At 44.6% G+C, this 18,719-nt stretch overlaps 2 protein-coding genes across 3 annotated transcripts in view; one reads left to right on the forward strand and one right to left on the reverse strand.

The window, feature by feature from the left end:
• rab3gap2 (RAB3 GTPase activating protein subunit 2 (non-catalytic)) overlaps nt 1-1,105 on the forward strand; it is a gene marked incomplete at both ends in the record, with an annotated part of 20,411 nt that extends 19,306 nt beyond the window's left edge. Inside the window, 3 exons of the mRNA XM_080550514.1 lie at nt 100-324; nt 675-839; nt 953-1,105. Coding sequence (XP_080406640.1) covers nt 100-324; nt 675-839; nt 953-1,105 — 543 coding nt within the window. The remainder of the gene's footprint in view (nt 1-99; nt 325-674; nt 840-952) is intronic.
• A 1,787-nt stretch (nt 1,106-2,892) lies between these two features.
• iars2 (isoleucyl-tRNA synthetase 2, mitochondrial) lies at nt 2,893-14,644 on the reverse strand. Of its 2 annotated transcripts, XM_080534514.1 has the most exons (24): nt 14,284-14,644; nt 13,915-14,037; nt 13,621-13,774; nt 12,821-12,969; nt 12,216-12,265; nt 11,928-12,037; nt 11,194-11,284; nt 10,816-10,931; nt 10,548-10,717; nt 10,305-10,395; nt 9,857-10,008; nt 9,438-9,598; nt 9,150-9,252; nt 8,922-9,015; nt 8,415-8,498; nt 7,436-7,544; nt 7,204-7,306; nt 6,854-6,979; nt 6,602-6,733; nt 6,417-6,523; nt 5,690-5,835; nt 5,258-5,448; nt 4,488-4,632; nt 2,893-4,295 (listed from the first exon to the last, which is right to left on the reverse strand). In XM_080534514.1, the coding sequence occupies exons 1-24, from the start codon at nt 14,539-14,541 to the stop codon at nt 4,150-4,152; spliced, it is 3,111 nt and encodes a 1,036-aa protein (XP_080390640.1). In that variant the 5' UTR covers nt 14,542-14,644; the 3' UTR covers nt 2,893-4,149. The 2 variants fall into 2 exon arrangements, with proteins under 2 accessions (XP_080390640.1, XP_080390641.1); XM_080534515.1 differs by lacking the exon at nt 8,415-8,498.
• Between the last annotated feature and the right edge of the window lie 4,075 nt (nt 14,645-18,719).

Raw genomic sequence — 18,719 nt, forward strand, 5'->3', positions numbered from 1 at the left:
TTTCTGTGCTACAAGTTACAGTATATGTCTGAACATATCTCTCTCTGTTTGTCCTCCATCCCGCCCTCTGCTTTATCCCCTCTCTCCCCTGTCTCCCAGTTCCTCCTGAGGGTGTTGACAGGCTGGGTGAAGTCTCTGGGGGAGGCCCCTGCCTCTGGTTCAAACCCCGGCACTGGAGCTGGTTCTGGTCCCGGGGCCGAGGCAGACTGGTGGCCCTCCCTGTGTCTGGAGCTGGGGCCTCTGCTGCAGGTCAACCCTGACATCCTGCGTCGACACCTGGTGTGTGAGCTCTACAACCAGGGACTGGACCCCAGGGCTGAGGAGGTAGGGAGGACAACATATACAGTATATATATATATTTTTATTTTTATTTTTTTTAAGTATATTTATTGGTTTTCAAAGGGTTATAGAACAGGAGTATGGGAACAATATACACCCTCTTTGGGAGGACAACATATTGACAGGAATTATCTGTAGATAGAAAACTGTACACTACACAAGCACATAGTTACCATATACATCCCCCCCATGGCCTGGTAATAAGTCTCACACAAACACACACACACGTTATATACACAATTGTAGACAGTAATAAGAACACAAACACAGCTACAGTATATTCCATAACTACAACCCATCAGTGAGCCTAATGTATACCATATCCTCTCTCCCAGGTGATGTTGGGGGTGGAGGACAAGGACGTGCTGGGCTCTCAGCTGTTGGTTCTGACCGGCGAGAGGCTGAGCTACTCCCTGCTCCACACCGAGACCCAGACCCAGCCTGCCATGGAGCTGCTGGCACGCCTGCCCCCCACACTCTGCACCTGGCTCAAGGCTATGGTCAGCCTATAACACACTACAACCTGCTATTAGAAAGAACTACTTTATAACCACTTTATTACATTATTGTGTGTGTGTGTGTGTGTGTGTGTGTGTGTTCGTTCTGTCCCCAGGACCCCGGTGAGCTGCGGTGCCCGTCAGTGCCTCTGTCACAGACCAGCAGGCTGGTGAGCCGCCTCATCGAGATCCTGCCTGAGAACCACACCCAGTACAGCCTGGCCCTGCACCTCCTGGAGGCCGTGGAAGCACTGCAGGGAGAGGACTGAGAGTGGGGGGGAGGGAGGGAGGGAGGGGAGGGGAGGTGAGGTGGGGAGGGAGGGAATGAGAGACAGTGGTGAGGAGATACTAAAGGCCGTGGAAGCACTGCAGGGAGAGGACTGAGAGTGGGAGGGAGGGGAGGGGAGGTGGGGAGGGAGGGAGGGGAGGTGGGGAGGGGAGGGGAGGTGGGGAGGGGAGGGGAGGGAGGGAGGGAGGGGAGGTGGGGAGGGAGGGGAGGGAGGGAGGGGAGGGGAGGGGAGGGGAGAGACAGTGGTGAGGAGATACTAAAGGCAGTGGATGCACTGCAGGGAGAGGACTGAGAGTGGGGGGGAGGGGAGGGAGGGAATGAGAGACAGTGGTGAGGAGATACTAAAGGCAGTGGATGCACTGCAGGGAGAGGACTGGGGGAGGGGGGGAGGGGGGCAGAGGAGAGGGAAGATGGGCAGAGAGAGACATGGAGTTTCTACTCTGAGAGAAAAGAGAGTAAGGGAGATGGGGAGCAAAGTTAAAAAGAGCTCTTATAACCCTTTATAAGTCTATCATGCATTTGTACAGACAGGAATGGGGAGAAGTCAGAAAGGGGTGAAGAAGTAACTTTTTAAAGGAGGAGGTTCGGCTCCTAGCCGAGTTTTCAAGTTGATAAGTGTTGCATCTAATTAATTGTAAATGAAAGAGTTAGGGAGTGATGGGGGGGGGGGGGGCATTTAGAATTGATTTATTCAACCCATTGTTTCCCAGGCATACCCATTCTATTCTCTCAAACAAGTAGCATACAGTACAGTTGTATCTGGCATCAATGTAAAAGTCTTTATTTCTGGATAGCATTGTGTGTGTGTGTGTGTGTGTGTGTGTGTGTGTGTGTGCGTGTGTGCGCGCGTGTGTGTGCGCACACAAGAGTGTCAGAGGGCTACAGTAGATCGATTGGGAATCGGTAACCTTGTCACATTTTACTTGTTGCATTTCCTTTTTACTTAACTGTCTGTCAACTTGTTCTGTACCTGCCTACTAGCCCATTCTAACCTACCCACTTAACACACAGCCAAAGATTGAAGGTTGCCTGTAATATGTGCCATGTCATTGTTCTGTTTGCATCCCTCTCTCCTTTTCAGACTTATAGAGAGATGTATCATATATTAAAAAGATGAATAGATCTTATTATTTTTGGTTATTTATGCGCAGTACTGTACGAGCTGTGCCTGTACCCTCCTTGTCTGTAGTTTGAAGTCCAGGGTAGCTGTCTGGGGTCACATGACGCAGAATAAAGAACTTGAGTTTGATGCTTCTCTTCTTCTCTGGTGTCTCTTTTGAGGGTCAATGCCGTAAACGGGGGACACGTTCACTGATCTGAACAGCAGTTCAAACAGAAAAGCCACTCTGTAGATATTTTTGGGTTGAGATTTCAGAACGATTTTGCCCATAAATGTCTGTCCCATTTTGTGAAGTGTGCACTTTCCCACATCAATTTAAAAACATAGGATTGTCCTAAACATCTGCCTTGATACCAACCCTTTCTCATTCCAATCAATAGGTCTTCTATGCAGAAGTGCCAAGTACAGAAATGGGACACATAAATTCAAAGTTCAATGTTTTGTAGGTGATGGGCTCCACTGGCTTAGCAGAGTGTCAAAAGTAAACCCCATACTTTGATAAATTACACCCCCATATTTATGATAAATTACTCATACAGCTACCCCATATTAGTTTGCCACATGAAGGGCTGGTTTCATGGATGCAGATTAAGACTAATCCTAGACTAAAAAGCATTCTCAATGGAGATTTGCCATTGCAAGTGTGATTTAATACAGGAGGTTTGGTAAATGTATAGAAGAACATCCAAAGATCACCATCATCGCAATTTATCATATATTTGTTACAGAATTCAAATAGATCACATCTCTTTAACGTTCTTATCTGGTCACACAGTGACATACAGTTAAAGCAAGACACCCATTTCAACACAAGACAAAAACTGACAAGCACTGTAACAATACATTGTAATCCTCAATACACACGCGCATATATATTAATAATAATAATCATCATCATCATTACCATAGCCTGTTGGCTGGATTCTCTCAATAGCTAATAGCACTATAGTCTGTTTCTGTATCCACACTAACATACCACTGCTTCAGGATTTTAAAATATATTTTCTGTCACTAGTGCTAAAATTAGCACTCACAGGCCAAAAGATGGGTCCCCCGTTTTAACTGATTGGACAGAGAGGAGCACATTTCTCCACTCCCAAGAGGGAAAGATTGTTGAGGACTATGTGGTCTAATAAGATAAGAAAACGATTAACATTATATCATGAAGCATACAGGTACCATGTAAGACAAAATTGGATGTAAGTAATTAGTGACAAATCCTGTAGCATCTCTTTAAAGTGAAACAAAGATACATTGCTTACATGCTTCATTGTTTGCTAGTGTGGATATTGTAACAGAACCACTGACTCAGGGGTTAGTGAGTGGAGGAATAGTGGGTGAGTATCAATAACCTTCCCAATCAAAGAGATCTTACAGACGCTTGCCGTTCTTTGGCAGGTGGGATAGAAACACAAAAGGACAGAGTATCCCTTGCTTAAGCTGTGTAGTGCAAATCTCAGAACACCTGGATAAGTATTTAATATGTTGGCTAACCGGATCGTATGATTATAGCTATCTGAAATCCGGCTGCTCAGTCCATGACATGGCACACGGTCATTGGTTAACAAGCTAGTCAACCTAGAATGTGAACAAGTTAACCATTCTCTCGTTTACCAAACAAATAATACAAAAATAACAAAAAAATAAAATGAGTGCTCTGTTTTAACCCATCTGCTCAAGCTCAAAGTATCCATATCTTCGTCAAAGCCCTTTCCATGTCGGTTATGCAGCTGTGGAATTGTGGGTAATTTAGTAGTTTTCTGTAAAAGCTAGTCAGTCTGTCTTTTGGCTTGCTTTTGCCCCAAAGTGCATTTTAAAGTTAATAATATTTGCCTTGGCTGGGCTAAGTTGTAGCAAAGGGAAAGGGATGAGAGAAGGCTGCTGGTTGGTTGATTGGCCCAGTCTCATTTTGCCCCTGTGATGATGGTCTGGCAGCGCGGGCAGAGGCAGTCCGCTGAGTCGCTTGTGTAGCGGCGGCACCGCTGGCACCGGGCCATGGAGGTGGACACTGCCGCTACACTGTAGGCACTGTCCTCCCGGATAACCCCACCTGATAGGACAGACAGAAGGAAGGAAAGAGTAAAGGCTTTGCCTGTTATGGTGGTTGATGTGTACCTATGCTAACATTAGCACGATTTAACTATTTGTCTAACAATAATACAGTATCTTAGTGTTTGCCGAGCTAGCTGTGGTAGAGGTTATATTAGCGTTAGCCTAGGCTAACCGTGTCTACAGGTCTCACCCTCCAGGTTGATGAGGAAGCTGCCCTTGCTGATGAGGGCGTCGTCAGGCAGGTCTCTGGGCAGGGCGCTGGCCAGGGTGACCCGTGATGACATCATCAGCTCTGTCAGCTGGGAGGAGGTGGAGGTGGTCTCATCCTGTAGAGACTGGAGGAGGCCGAAGAGGAAGGAAGAAGAGCAGAGCAGAGCAGGGTTAGTTAGATGTTTATGTGTCAAGTTTAAATACAGTATGCCTTAGAATGCTCCTAAAAGTCACTCTAGCTATAAATCAGTAGCAGTGTGTTGGTAATAATAATAATAATAACTTTTATTTGTATAGCGCTTTACCTGCAAACATTGCAGCTCAAAGTGCTAGGTACACTTGGTAGGCAAGTGTTATTGTCAAAAAACCAAGCACTTCCAAGCCTTGCACTTTAAAGGGACAATAACTTAGCTTCCGAACACACACCCGAATTTTCAGTTAAATTTGACATTTTCAGTAAATATATGAGATTATAGCGCAGCTCAATTTCTCACCATAATGTATTGTATCGCAATAGTATTGTCCCTACTGGCTGTGAGGGGCCAGCACACATCACAATTTCCACAGAAATTGTACCTGTCTATTTGTATTGTACACTAGGACTTTATACAAACCATACATCACAGTATTGAATGTTGGATTTATGTGGGGGGGGTTTGTTAGTTTTTTGAATGTCATGACGTGAGCTGTTTTTAATGATGCAAAGCACATTTCGGGGCAAACAGACAATAAAAGCATATGTTATCTTACCTCCATGAGCTCAAATAGTAGACCAGGCTCGATGGCGATGGTGAGCTCATACTCTGCTGCATTGCGTCCTGGGATCGAGGACAGGAAGGAGTCTCTGATGGCACACGCTCCCTCCACCGCCTCCTCCAATCCTGGCCTCCGCCACACCGAGCTGCTCTTGATCCAGCCGCTCCGGAACAGAGTCTCCCCCGCTGGATGCACACACAGACGGTCAGACATGGAGCATCTTACAAACACACACCACTCAAAAACACACAGTCACATCCACACACTGACAGAGATACACTCTTAAAGTCCTCCCCCCACACACCCAACCACACTCTCCCTCTCCCTCTCCCCCTCTCTCATGCACCCACCCACCCACCCACCTACCCACCCACCCACCCACCTACCCACACACACAGACCCACCCACACACACACAGGGCCGTACCGTCGTGTCCCGGGGCATGTAGGTAGACCTCCTCTGCCAGATGGGGCAGGACAGGAGCGATGGAACGGGTCAATCCATCCAGAATCTCCTCTAGGACCGTTTGACATGACCGCCGACCCAACGAGTCCTCAGGATCACAGTACAGCCTGAATGTGTGTGCGTGTGCGTGTGTGTGTGCGTGTGTGTGTGTGTGTGTGTGTGTGTGTGTGTGTGTGTGTGTGTGTGTGTGTGTGTGTGTGTGTGTGTGTGTGTGTGTGTGTGTGAGTGAGTGAGTGAGTGAGAAAGAAGGGAAGAACACGAGAGGAAAAACAGAGTTGAGCATTAAAATGTTCAACCACGGGCTGACGGCTGCTATCAAAGCAACCTGGGCCATAACACCTCAGCAGTGCCACAGGCTGATTTGTGCAAAAGGAGCCCAGACCAAGTATAGTGCATAAATGAACATACTTTTCAGAAGGTCGACATTTCTGTATTATAAATCCTTTTTTGGATTGGTCTTATGTAATATTCGAATATTTGGAGATACTGGATTTTTGATTTTCATGAGCTGTAAGCCGTAATCATCAACATTAAAACAAAAAAGGCTTGAAATATTTCACTTCATGTGTAATGAATCTAGAATATATGAAAGTTTCACTTTTAGAATGAAATTACGGAAAATACTAAACTTTTCCATGATATTCACATTTTTGGAGATGCACCTGTAGGAGTGGTATAGTCACAGTACCTGTCTTTGATGATGCTGAAGTAGAAGCTGGAGAGATCTCTGGTGATGAAGCCTTGCAGGAGGCGGATGGCTCTGCCCGCATCAAACTCGCTGTAGGCATCTGTCACCTGACACACACACACAAACACAACAGCACTGTTAAATTACACACACACACACACACACACACACACACACACACACACCTTCATGCTGTAGTCCCGCAGCACGTGCAGTAGGTACTGGTCAACGTAGTGCATCTCTTTGGGGTCCACTGCCTGAGTGAGAGGGTCAAAATCCTGCAGGTTCCCCAACAAGAACTTCAGGGTGTTCCTCAACTAGGGAGAGAGATAATTACTGTATGAGTATTACAGAGGTAACTGTGATAGTTGGGCATCATTAAGATGATTAAGAGCCGTGGCAAGCTGGCAGAAATGTAGAGAGAAGAGTGTTAATACCTTATTGACACTGTCTCTGGCTGAGTTGAGCGCGGAGGGGCCGATCTGGACCTCAGAGAAGACATTGGCCTCTGCCACCCACCAACGCAACACATCTGCCCCGTAGGGAGGAGACCCGTTCGGGGCCTGGGAGAGAAGGAGAAGAAAAGCGGAGAGAGAGAGAGAGAGAGAGAGGAAAGAGGGAGGGGGAAAATACAGAAAAGGGACAAGATAGAGAAAGAAAGAAAGAAAGAGGGAGAGGGAAAAAGTACAGAGAGAGAGTGAGAGAGAGGGGGGGGTTATGGGCATTAGTATTAGCATGCTGTGTACCAGAGTACTCAAATGTCTGTGTCTCATCGACGGCCTCTCACCTTTCCTCCGTTGATGACTATGTCAGGGTCCACCACATTGCCTACAGACTTGGACATCTTCTCTCCTTTCTCACTGACCACAAAGCCATGTACCACCAGACCCCTGCACAGACACACACACACACACACCACTATTTCATTTTCACCTCTATACACAAAACACCCTCCCAAACACACACACACACACACACACACACACACACACACTTAAATGTACAGCTCTCCCACTGACTTGTAGGGTGCCTTGTTCCTCACAGCCACACTGGTCAGTAGAGAAGACTGGAACCAGCCACCTATCTGGTCCTTCCCCTCAACATACACATCAGCCCTCCGGTCCGACTCTGTATGTGAGAGGGAAAGAGAGGGGGGGGGGGGGGGGAGTGGGGGAGAGAAAGGGAAAGGCGAGAAAGCGAGTTCAGTTTGTATTTTTCCTTTCTTCTGTTCTCAACCCATCATTCACGAAATAGAGCACGACAGAGAGAGAAAGAGGGAGAGAAACGTTAGTATCAGGAGTAACGTGTTGACTTTGTCCAAAGAGGCTGGAAAAGTCTAGAAAGGCAGAGACCATAGCCATTGTTCGTGAAGACATCCACCATGCATCAGTCAAACTCAACCAAAAGTATTAGCGTGCAGTGAGCTGAAATAGTGAAAACATACAATCAATATTTCATCGACAATAGTCATGCCATGACCCAATGCCCTAAGTGAACATAACGGGGACTAGGCCAGACATTACCGGAACATTCCAAAAAGAGACAGAGCGTTTCATAGCCACAGAGCTGTTAGAGAGACGAGGGGTTTGTAGACAGCAGTGCTTCTGCCACAGACTGTACCAACAATGCAGCCTTCAGGTGAAAGTGAATGTGAACAGTGTGTGTGTGTGTGTGTGTGTGTGTGTGTGTGTGTGTGTGTGTGTGTGTGTGAGAATCCTGGAAGAGAAACCATAGTCACGGTGCCCATTTCCCTTACAAGGTTCTCAGAGGCCTGCAGGCTGAGGAGAGAAAATAGGGAGGGAGTGTAAGAAAGACAGATAAAGGGATACATTGAGGGAGAGAGAGGGGGGCGGGAAAGAAAGAGAGGGAAACAGAGTGGGTAAGAAAGTAAAAAAAAAAAACGAAAGAGAACCCGAGGGAGAGAGAGAGAGAGAGAGAGAGAGAGGAGGTAGGGAGGGAGGGAGGGAGGTAGAAGGTCTTGGGTAGGGGGTTATTAACCTGGCACCAGGGGTTTAGGTAGCGAAGCACGGAGCCAGCTGAGCCCTGACTCTGGCTGCTCAGAATCGGCCTCCTCCACCTCCTCTGAAAACACATCACAACCAAACACCAGGATGTTTTGGAGGAAGAGTTTTGGAGGAATAGTTTTCATGTAATTACTTGATTTAAAAAAAATGTTGCTTCTAAAATAATAAAAACAAAGCTTTGTCATAGAGTTGTCCTTTATTGAGAGGTGGTTAAGGATAAAAGATCAACTTAAATGTAAGACGACGTCACAGTATGTGCGAAGGCACTAAAGCTAAAGTGCTAACTTAATTAAAAAGGGGACTTAGCACTCAAGCTAAGTCACATAAGTATAGACAAAGCAATTGCTAATGGAGAGTTAACATTACTAGCCACGTAGATAGAGACTAGATAGCATTAATTCCTAATCCAATGACACCAGGCAAGACAACCTTGATGCTAAGACACAACCCTGAAATGCCGTAGCAGTAAAACTAAGCTCACCTTCAAGTACAGCAGCCCAAGACGCTCCGCTGTCAAACCAGATGTCCAACACATCGTCACCGCGCTCGTAGTCTGTCACTGGTCCTGCTTTACTCTGAGAAAGAAACACACACACACACACACACACGTCAGAACTAAATGCACACAAAAATTCGTATAGTAGTATATATATGTGTATGTATGTGTGTGTGTGTGTGTGTGTGTATTTCCTTGCCATTAGCTGCTTACCTTCATGAGGACCTCTGGGGGCAGTAGTGACTCCATAGGCAGCTCCCACCAGCAGTCACTGCCGTTCTCTGAGAACAGCTTGGACACATGGTCCACTGTATGTCTGTAGAGACAGAGAGAGGTTAGAGAGGTGTGTGTGTGTGTGTGTGTGTGTGTTTGTGTGTGTGTGTGTGTTTGTGTTTCTGCGGCATGTGTGTGACTGCGGCACGTATGTTTGTGTGTGTGTGTGTGTGTGTGTGTGTCTGAGAAAGATTGAGTGAACCAGGATAGGGGTGTGTGTATGATTACTTGTTAATGAGGGGCTCTCCTGTCTCCTTGTGGTAGAACACTGGTATGGGTACACCCCAGCTCCTCTGGCGAGAGATACACCAGTATGTCCGTCTGTCCAGCATCGCCAACAGGCTACCCCGTGCCGACTCTGGCATCACACGCACCTTCTGGAGCACATCCTACACACACACACACAGAGCAAGAAAGTGAGTAATTCTCTCAAGGTATGAGATTCTCAATCTTGTTACAACTATTGGTATGTAATACCATCTGTTGGACAGAAGTCGGCTTTGCAGGTGAAAATCCTTTTGTATACCCGATTCTCTAATACGAAGAATCATTCTCTGTAAGACTGGACTCACCTGCAGCGAGACTCTCTCAATGAATGTGAATCATTCACACACAAAAGAATCATTTCCAGAGTTGATTCTTCTCACCTTGGCCTTGTCTTTGAGGCTGGCCGTGTCGATGAACCACTGTTTGCTAGGTCTAATGACCACGGGCTGCTTGCTCCTCCAGTCGTAAGGGTAACTGTGGATACACTCCTCTTCCTTCACTAGAGCCCCGGCTGCCTTCAGCATGGAGATCACTGATACACAGACAGGCACGCACATTGTTAGACACAGCAACACACACACACACACACTCACACTCACACTCACACTCACACTCAACAGTCTCACACACACACACACACACACACTCTCACACACTCACACACTCACACACTCACACACTCACACACTCACACACACGTAAAGAAACAGTCAGATACACAAGTGTAAGCCAAACACACACATATTTCAAATGCTCATGAACAAAGAGCCTCAGGCTGAACCAGTCCAAATATGCTTAGCGTCGTCACAAACATCTCTCTCTCTGTACCTGTGTCGGTGCCTTCCCCCATCACAGGTAAGTTCTGCAGCTCAGGACCAGCCAGCTCAGTGAACTTGCCCTCCTCATCCACCATACACTCCTGGGAGAGAAGCAACACACACACGCGCGCGCACACACACACACACGTCACTGGACAGGTAGTAAATAAAAACATGCAAACCACAAACCATTACACTGACAACAACATACAGACTGGCACCCATATTTGCTCAGATAATTGAAAGAACGTACCACTGACAGTTTAAACTGTGAAGCCACACTGTAGTCCTCCATGCCATGGGCGGGTGCTGTATGTACCAATCCTGTCCCTTTGCCCATCATCACATGATTGGCTGGTAATAATGGAACCTGCTTGCCAGGAATGGTGGGATGTTGGCAGACTCCACCCTCGAGCTCTGCACCTGGAGAGAAAGAGAGTCAGAGAAAGAGTTTGATCGACAATTACATTGTGTGTGTGTGTGTGTGTGTGTGTGTGTGTGTGTATATAATGTCAGTGTACCTGTGAACATGCCCACACTCTCCAGCTCTGTGCCCAGCAGAGTTGCCAAGCTGGCGATGCGCTCCGTGGCCACTAGGAGGAGCTGTGAGCTGTCGGCCCGCTTCACAACAGAGTACCTGAGAGGGAAATTATAACACACTTATACTAGAGAACAAATAACCAGTCATCTTAGCAGTTTCTAAAGATGACATGTATGATGCAGTGGAAGCTGGCGGAGGTAGAAATCGGAGGACGGGCTTATTGTAATGCATGGAATGGAATGAGCAATTCCTCAGTCCATGGATTACAATGAGCCTGTCCTTCGATGGACAGGGAATGTGCATTATTCAGGGATATGTGTGTATAGTACTGTAGGTGTCTATCAACAGCTAGACTTACTGGGCATTGAGCATGAAGCAGACCGCCTGGTTGGCTGGAATGGTCCACGGCTGAGTGGTCCACACCAACACGGACATACTCCCCAACTCCCCTGAGACAGACAAATAGACACACCGGGCAGTATGAGCAATATTCAGGGCCCCTAGAAAGTGTGTGTGTGTGTGTGTGTGTGTGTGTGTGTGTGAGTGTGTGTGTGTGTGTGAGTGTGTGAGTGTGTGTGTGTGTGTGTTGAGAGATAGCCTCCTCTTCCTGAACCCCTTCTCATTAAAGTTGTTTAACTATATCTGGGAGTGGGGGAGGGAGGCCTGAGGGTGTGTGTGTGTTGAGAACATTGGAAGAACAACAAACTAACAGCACTAGCTACAAACTTCTCCCTCATGATCTTGTTTGCCCCATTTGTTCTATCATGACTGCCCCAAGTCCTTGAATTTCGAATCTGAATTAATGAAACGGGAAAAAAGCTAACCATTTGGACTTTTCGAGAAAAAAAATTACATTTCAATAATATTTTCTAAAACCAACCTGAACCATTCAATATCAATCCATTCTATCATTCAGATTAAATCATTTGGTGTGATGAACAAATAAGAAGGGGCGAATGCAGAGAATAAGGTAAAGCAATTTCACCAGTTGTATTTAGATTCTCATTATGAGACACATGGACTCATGTATTTTGAGTGGCCTTTGGGCTGGACATTGTAGCCAACCTGGAAACCCTGGTTGAGATGCTCTACCTGCAGCAGCCGCCATCTTGGGGGGCAAGGTGACCAAGGGGAATGTGGCGTAGATGGCCTTGCTCACATGCTGGGGGTTATACTCCAACTCTGCCTCCGCCAGGGCGGTCCTAGAGACAGAAAGGGAGAGAGGGAGGATTAGAGAAGTCTCAAACAATGACAATAAACAAGTATTGTTCAATGACCAATAACATAGACCTGGGTTCAAATTGCTTTTTAAATAAATAATTTAAAATAATTGCAATAAGGTATTCAATTTCCTGGCAGAATGGACTCAATGCTGCCTACCGAGAAGAGGGAGACCAGAACACTGGCTTGTAGTCTTGGTAGATCAGCCCCTAAACATTACCAGACAACAACAAAGTTGAGAGAGAGAGAGAGAGAGAGAGTGAAAAAAAAGAAAGAAAGAAAGAGGGAGAGAAAGAGAGAGAGAAAGGTAGAAAAATAATTATAACAACCAACCCAACCGCCCCCCCCCCCCCCGCTTAAAAATACTACATGCACCCAACCCCAAACAAAGCCTAGAACACAACACAAACAGAACAAAAACAAAAACACAGCACAATAGACACACCAATACCAGCAAGGAGGATTCCCAACCCCACTAACATGTTTTACATAGAAACAATCAACCCCCACTCATGAGCCGTACACACAGCCACACCCAGACACCAAACATATTGATAGAGAGAGACAGGGAGAGAGAGAGAGAGAGAGAGAGAGAGAGAGAGAGAGAGAGAGAGAATGAGTATTCCCATCCCAAAGAGACATTTGAGAAGAAACAAAACTGGCCTATAGCCCAGAAAAAGACAAGAATAGAATATGCTAACCAATATAATTCTCATTCAGCAATGGGAGGGAATCACAATCAAATAGAACAGAATATCTCCCACCTTGCCGTGCATCTCCTGAAAGACCTTGAGCTGAGCAGCCTCGTAGGCCCCGTCGAAGGTGTAGTAGCACTTGTCCCAGTCTGCCATCACTCCCCAGCGCTGGAAGGCCGCCCGCTGTCTTGCTATGGCCCCCTCAGCAAACTCCCTCGCTGGAGAAGCGGCGAGAGGGGAGATTTTAGGAACAAACCGTCATAACTAGCTGACTTTCTAGTGTCTTGTGCATATCAGATAATTTATCGATAAACAGATCACAGGACAAGGTGTGTGTAACTGCAATACATGAGAGCTAGTTACATAAATGACTGTTCATGCATGAATGATCCGTGACCAGTATGCTTAAAGCTGTCCTCCACAAGTGCCCTTAACCATAGATCTAGGATCAGATTACTTCTTCTACCAATGCTTCTACCCTTAATTATAAGAGCTATGGACAACATATCTGACCTTGAGTAAGTGGATAGGAGAAACTCATACTCCAGAAGATCTCAGTATATGCTTTGAACATCCATACATCACAGCCTGCAGAATATAGCCTACTAGAGACAGACGTCAGCGTTATGATTGCGAACAAACGTAATGTGAGCAGTAACTATTGAACGGTAAATTCAAATAATGAAATCAATACACCATAAAGGTTTAGTATGCCTTTGGGCAAATAATAACCTACTTTATATACTGCTCCGATTTGTCTCCAAAAATGACGAGTGTCACCAGTTGTCTTTAGGCCTACATTTTGCAGTTTGTGACGTATGAACTTTCATAGCATTATTGTGTCAGCTATCTGTCCTCTGCTCTTTCACCTTTCTGTCTGATCTGCAGAGGGCTAAGGCCGCTGGTCCCTAACTCTCCCAGGGCCTTTAGCTCGATGGGCAGTCCGTGGCAGTCCCAGCCCGGCACGTAGTGGACCTGCCTTCCTCTCAGCATCTCAAAGCGGTTTCGGATGTCTTTGAGGATCTAGATGACAAATCATTGAAGCATTGACAGTTACAAATGGGAGAACTGGTTTCTCTATGTTGCCACTCTTAATACAAGTAAAGAAAATAGTGATTCCATCATTATCACTTTGTCCTCTGTAAGGTATGAACTGCAGATACCTTATTGAGGGCGTGTCCGACATGTGGGTCCCCGTTCGCGTACGGGGGTCCGTCATGGAGACAGTATTCTTTCTTGGCCTTCCTCTCTCTCTGCCATGAGTACAGCTCCGCAAACCCACACTCCTAGAAACAGATCAGACAACTATTTATATATATATATGTACATCACAGTAAGTTAATAGAAGCCATAGCAGCAGCTGTGTATCCCATCATCATGAAGTCAGACCATGTGGACGGGCGTGTGTGTTTGTGTGTGCATCTGTCTGTCTGTTTCTCTGTGTCTCTCTCTCACACAATGGCAACAAGGTGATTGACTAACTAGCTAGCGACACTTCACTTGGGACAGGCAGAGCTACCCTCCCTCCTTACCCGCTGAATCTCCATTTCCCGGTCCAGAAGTTTCTGTCCGGTTAATTTCATGGGGAATTCAGTGCGGGGGAGAAGCACGCTGTCTCGGTACTGTCCCTGTGCAGGGGTGGCTGAGGGCTGTGCGGTGCCCTCGGGGGAGCTGACATAGTGACAGCGACTGGAGCTGAAGGAGAGTGCCTGGAGCAGGGCGCCTCTGCGAGCACTCCAACCCCATCTCACTACACTCTGGTTCACTGCCGAGATCCGGCACAGCAGCATGGAGAGGCGAGTACAATGTACTCTTTGCGTCTGCAATAAAAATACCGTTTTGTTTGTTTGTTGTTGAGATATGGATCTCTCCGTTGCTTAATTTCGAGCTGCTTGTGGCACTGTTTCTTCCGGAAGAAGTGGAGAGGAGGACAACTACGGAAAGGACGAAGGGACAAAGGTCATTGTAAATATCAAATCGCGTTTTCATTTTATGTGAGAAAGCAAGAGGTCGCTGTGATCTTGTGTAATTCAATAGCGTAACATTCTTCACCGTTGATAAGGTAGAGGTTAACATGCGAAACAAAAGCAATATTGACCTAAATAACAATATTAAGGAACTACAGAAATAGGCCTATTCAAGATAAGTTGTTGATATGATAAGTGGTAGGCTTGCTGGGTAGCATTTATATAATTACCAAAAGGACCATCGATGAGCCATGTTGACCGTTAGGCCAGTTAGTTTGGTGTCAGACTGAAAGCACTTTGAGGGGCAGGGGGGCAGGGGGGTTTGGGGATGCGCACCTGTTGACGTCACACTTGTCAGGGGTATACAAATCCTTAGGTTTCGATTGCCTTCGTTCTCGGCAAACTAAACGACGTGGAAAAAAAGTAACGTGAAACATAGGAACTGAGAAGAACGTCAGCAACATAATTATAAATATGGTTACCGCTTACATGAGTCCTTATGCTATGCATGCATTTTTTATCAAAGGTATGAAGACGTTTTGTATAGGCATAATTAAGTTATATTCAGTTATTGCTTTGCCACTCGATATGGCTTTCCTCTCTTAGTGTTTGACTTAATGTTGGGGAAATGTAGACTATCATAGCATGTGACTACGCACAAGTGTATTCGACTGATCTAATTAGGCCAAGGCTGTAGGCCACAACTTTCATAATAGCCGTTTTCTTTAATAGCAAGTGACTGAGCTAAAGCCTAGTCAGGTATGCTGATCAGAAACCGAATATGTATCTTCACCATTTCTAATAACGGAGATGGGATCTGAGACACCACGGATGTCAGTCCGAACCTACATTTATTGCGTGGACAGGCATTCAGCTACACATTACAAATAAATAGGCCTAATCACTACGAATGAAAATAACCTAATTACAAATCATGTTGCCCACATGTGAAAATATTTAATAACATGTTCAAGTAGTCCAAGATCTAATGTGTTACAAACTAGGGGAACATACAGTACAGGCCAAAAGTTTGGACACACCTTCTCATTCAATGTGTTTCCTTTATTTTCATGACTATTTGGTAGGCTACATTGTAGATTCTCACTGAAGGCATCAAAACTATGAATGAACACATAGGAATTATGTATTTAACAATAAAGTGTGAAATAACTCTAAATACGTCTTATATTTTAGATTCCTCAAAGTAGCCACCCTTTGCTTTTTTGTTGTTAATAAAATATATAATAATATTAAATAGAATATGTGTTAATAATAATATGTTATTATATTTAATATTATGGTTATATATTTTATTAACACATTTTATTTTTTTTATTAACAAAAAAGCAAAGGGTGTCTACTTTGAGGAATCTAAAATATAAGACATATTTCGAGTTATTTCACACTTTTTTGTTAAGTACATCATTCCACATGTGTTCATTCATAGTTTTGATGCCTTCAGTGAGAATCTACAATGTAAATAGTCATGAAAATAAAGGAAACACATTGAATGAGAAGGTGTCCAAACTTTTGGCCTGTACTGTATCTCGGCCATTACATGAGTGGTTTGTTGCAAGTGGGATTAAACCTGCAGTAGGCCTACAGATGCATTCAATTACACCCGATTTAGATTTGTTGCATTTGTTGTTCTTACGCAGAACACTGCCTAATAAACCTGCACTCAAGCTCATTGCAAGTGGCCCCTTCAATTATTAGAAGTGAGATTCGCGCTCGACACTGGAACTAAAGATGAATTTCAAAGGGACAATCGCGCCATTTTCATAATTTATTTTGTACAAGAAAAGTCACAAACACATTTCGGAACGCTTGACCCTGTGACTACAAAAGTCTAAAAGCATACTAAACCTCAATTTACAACAACATGATGCAGGAACCTGCAGGACAAATAGGATTTTAAATCACGTTTACATCAATTTTCCATAATGCACCTCAACCAATTTAGTAATCCAAATTCTTTACTTCTTTACTAAAAAAATAGAGACAAAACGAAGAGCAGAGTTTCTTAAATCCTCGCCATTGGAAAGCGACACACCAAGGACTCGGTTGGTGCGGGCGGGTAAGGTGGCTCAACAGAATTTCCACCGTGTTTCATCTTTTAGGACCTCAACGTTCTATTGATTCTCGTTCACGCGTAGCTTAAAATATCGCACAATTCCACTGGTTGGGTACGCAGATCATTGCCTTTCGAGGACGAAAAAGCTTGGCGGTCCCTGCTCACTGAGTCTATACCAGACCCTGCAGGAGGGAGCCCGCTAACGCCACTGGGACGAGCAGCGTGATGGCGCAGGACTGGTGGGACACGCCGTCTCCTTTCAGAGTAGTAATGTTAGATGTAGTACTGTTGACGACATCGACCGTGGTCATATTGAAGCTCGAGCCAGCGCTGGTCTGGTTCATCATCGGGTAGGCCGTGGTTGTGTTCTCCGCATGGACCTGAAACAGAAAACCGGAGAAAGATGTCAATGACGGTGCCAGAACTGCAATTAAAATATTGTTTTTAAGTGTTTTAGCAGGGAAACTCATCTACCCATGTATCGAACTAAGGGCTTTTCATGTGAATCCGTGTAAAGTAAAACTACCGCGTGTAGCTATTGGATTGGCGGCGCGGCGCGGTGCGTAAAAGCAGGCTACAGAATTACTGTAGTTGTCACCCATGTCTCCATCAACATTGGCATAAACATTTCTAACCAATTGCGAGCGTATAGTGCAAGAAAGCATGATTGCTTACGGTCACTCACAACAGGCAACATTTGGAAACAACGTGCATGGGCTAAGTCAACCGATGTCAACCTATGCCTAATCAGACCGATTGAAGACATCTGTGCGTATATGGTCAAGTGACATGTTACTTGAACATTTCTACTAAAAACAAGAATATAACTGGATAATTTCACGAAACGTTAACATACCTGTGATGAAAAATGCATGGCAAAGATAAGCACTCCAATGTAAAAAGTAACCATTTTAGTCATTTTGTTGTTGGGTGTTCTTCTCAATTCCTCCCAAGTGGCCAGTCAATAGTTGTGAGTGAATGCAAGCAAAATCCAAGGGTTTTTATACCCCCCTGACCAGAGTGTGACGTCAACAGGGGCGTTTCCCGAAAACCACCTGCCCTGCCCCTCAAATAGATACCGAAACTTTACCAAAAGAAACGAGTGGTAGTGATATCTGGTAAAGCCCTCTCTCTATACAGTACAGGCCAAAAGTTTGGACACACCTTCTCATTCAATGTGTTTCCTTTATTTTCATGACTATTTACATTGTAGATTCTCACTGAAGGCATCAAAACTATGAATGAACACATGTGGAATGATGTACTTAACAAAAAAGTGTGAAATAACTCTAAATATGTCTTATATTTTAGATTCCTCAAAGTAGCCTTGCTTTTTTGTTGTTAATAAAATAAAATAAATGTGTTGTTAATAAAATATATAATATTAATATTAAATATATATATAATAACATATTATTATTAACACATATTATATTTAATATTATTATTATATATTTTATTAACAACAAAAAAGCAAAGGGTGGCTACTTTGAGGAATCTAAAATATAAGACATATTTAGAGTTATTTCACACTTTATTGTTAAATACATAATTCCTATGTGTTCATTCATAGTTTTGATGCCTTCAGTGAGAATCTACAATGTACCAAATAGTCATGAAAATAAAGGAAACGCATTGAATGAGATGGTGTGTCCAAACTTTTGGCCTGTACTGTATATATTTGTTGTATTCCTTCTTTGTTCTTTTCTTATGATGACTAATGTAGCCTATAGATTATTCACTTACTTAGTAAAATGGTGTGTACTTGTTGTTGTACATTACATTAAATGTATACCTGTTGTAAGTCGCTTTGGAGAAAGGTGTCTGCTAAGTGTCTGCTAAGTTAAATGAAAGCAGTACTAAAAGGTTTTGGTACGCACAGACGCACGAAGGTCCATGGCCCTTTTACATTTTTAGAAGCATGATT

Source organism: Nansenia antarctica (assembly GCF_963989245.1).
Source record: "Nansenia antarctica genome assembly, chromosome: 1".
NCBI classification, from domain to species: Eukaryota; Metazoa; Chordata; class Actinopteri; order Argentiniformes; family Microstomatidae; genus Nansenia; species Nansenia antarctica.

Bases quoted from the DNA above. Each gene is read 5' to 3' on its own strand.
- iars2 (XM_080534514.1), bottom strand. From the start codon at position 14,541: ATGCTGCTGTGCCGGATCTCGGCAGTGAACCAGAGTGTAGTGAGATGG. The intron at 10,718-10,815 runs GTACACTGACAT...CTTTCTCTCCAG, and splicing joins GAGTGTGGGCATGTTCACAG to GTGCAGAGCTCGAGGGTGGA. The intron at 9,253-9,437 runs GTAATCATACAC...CTGTCTCTACAG, and splicing joins GGAGAGCCCCTCATTAACAA to ACATACAGTGGACCATGTGT.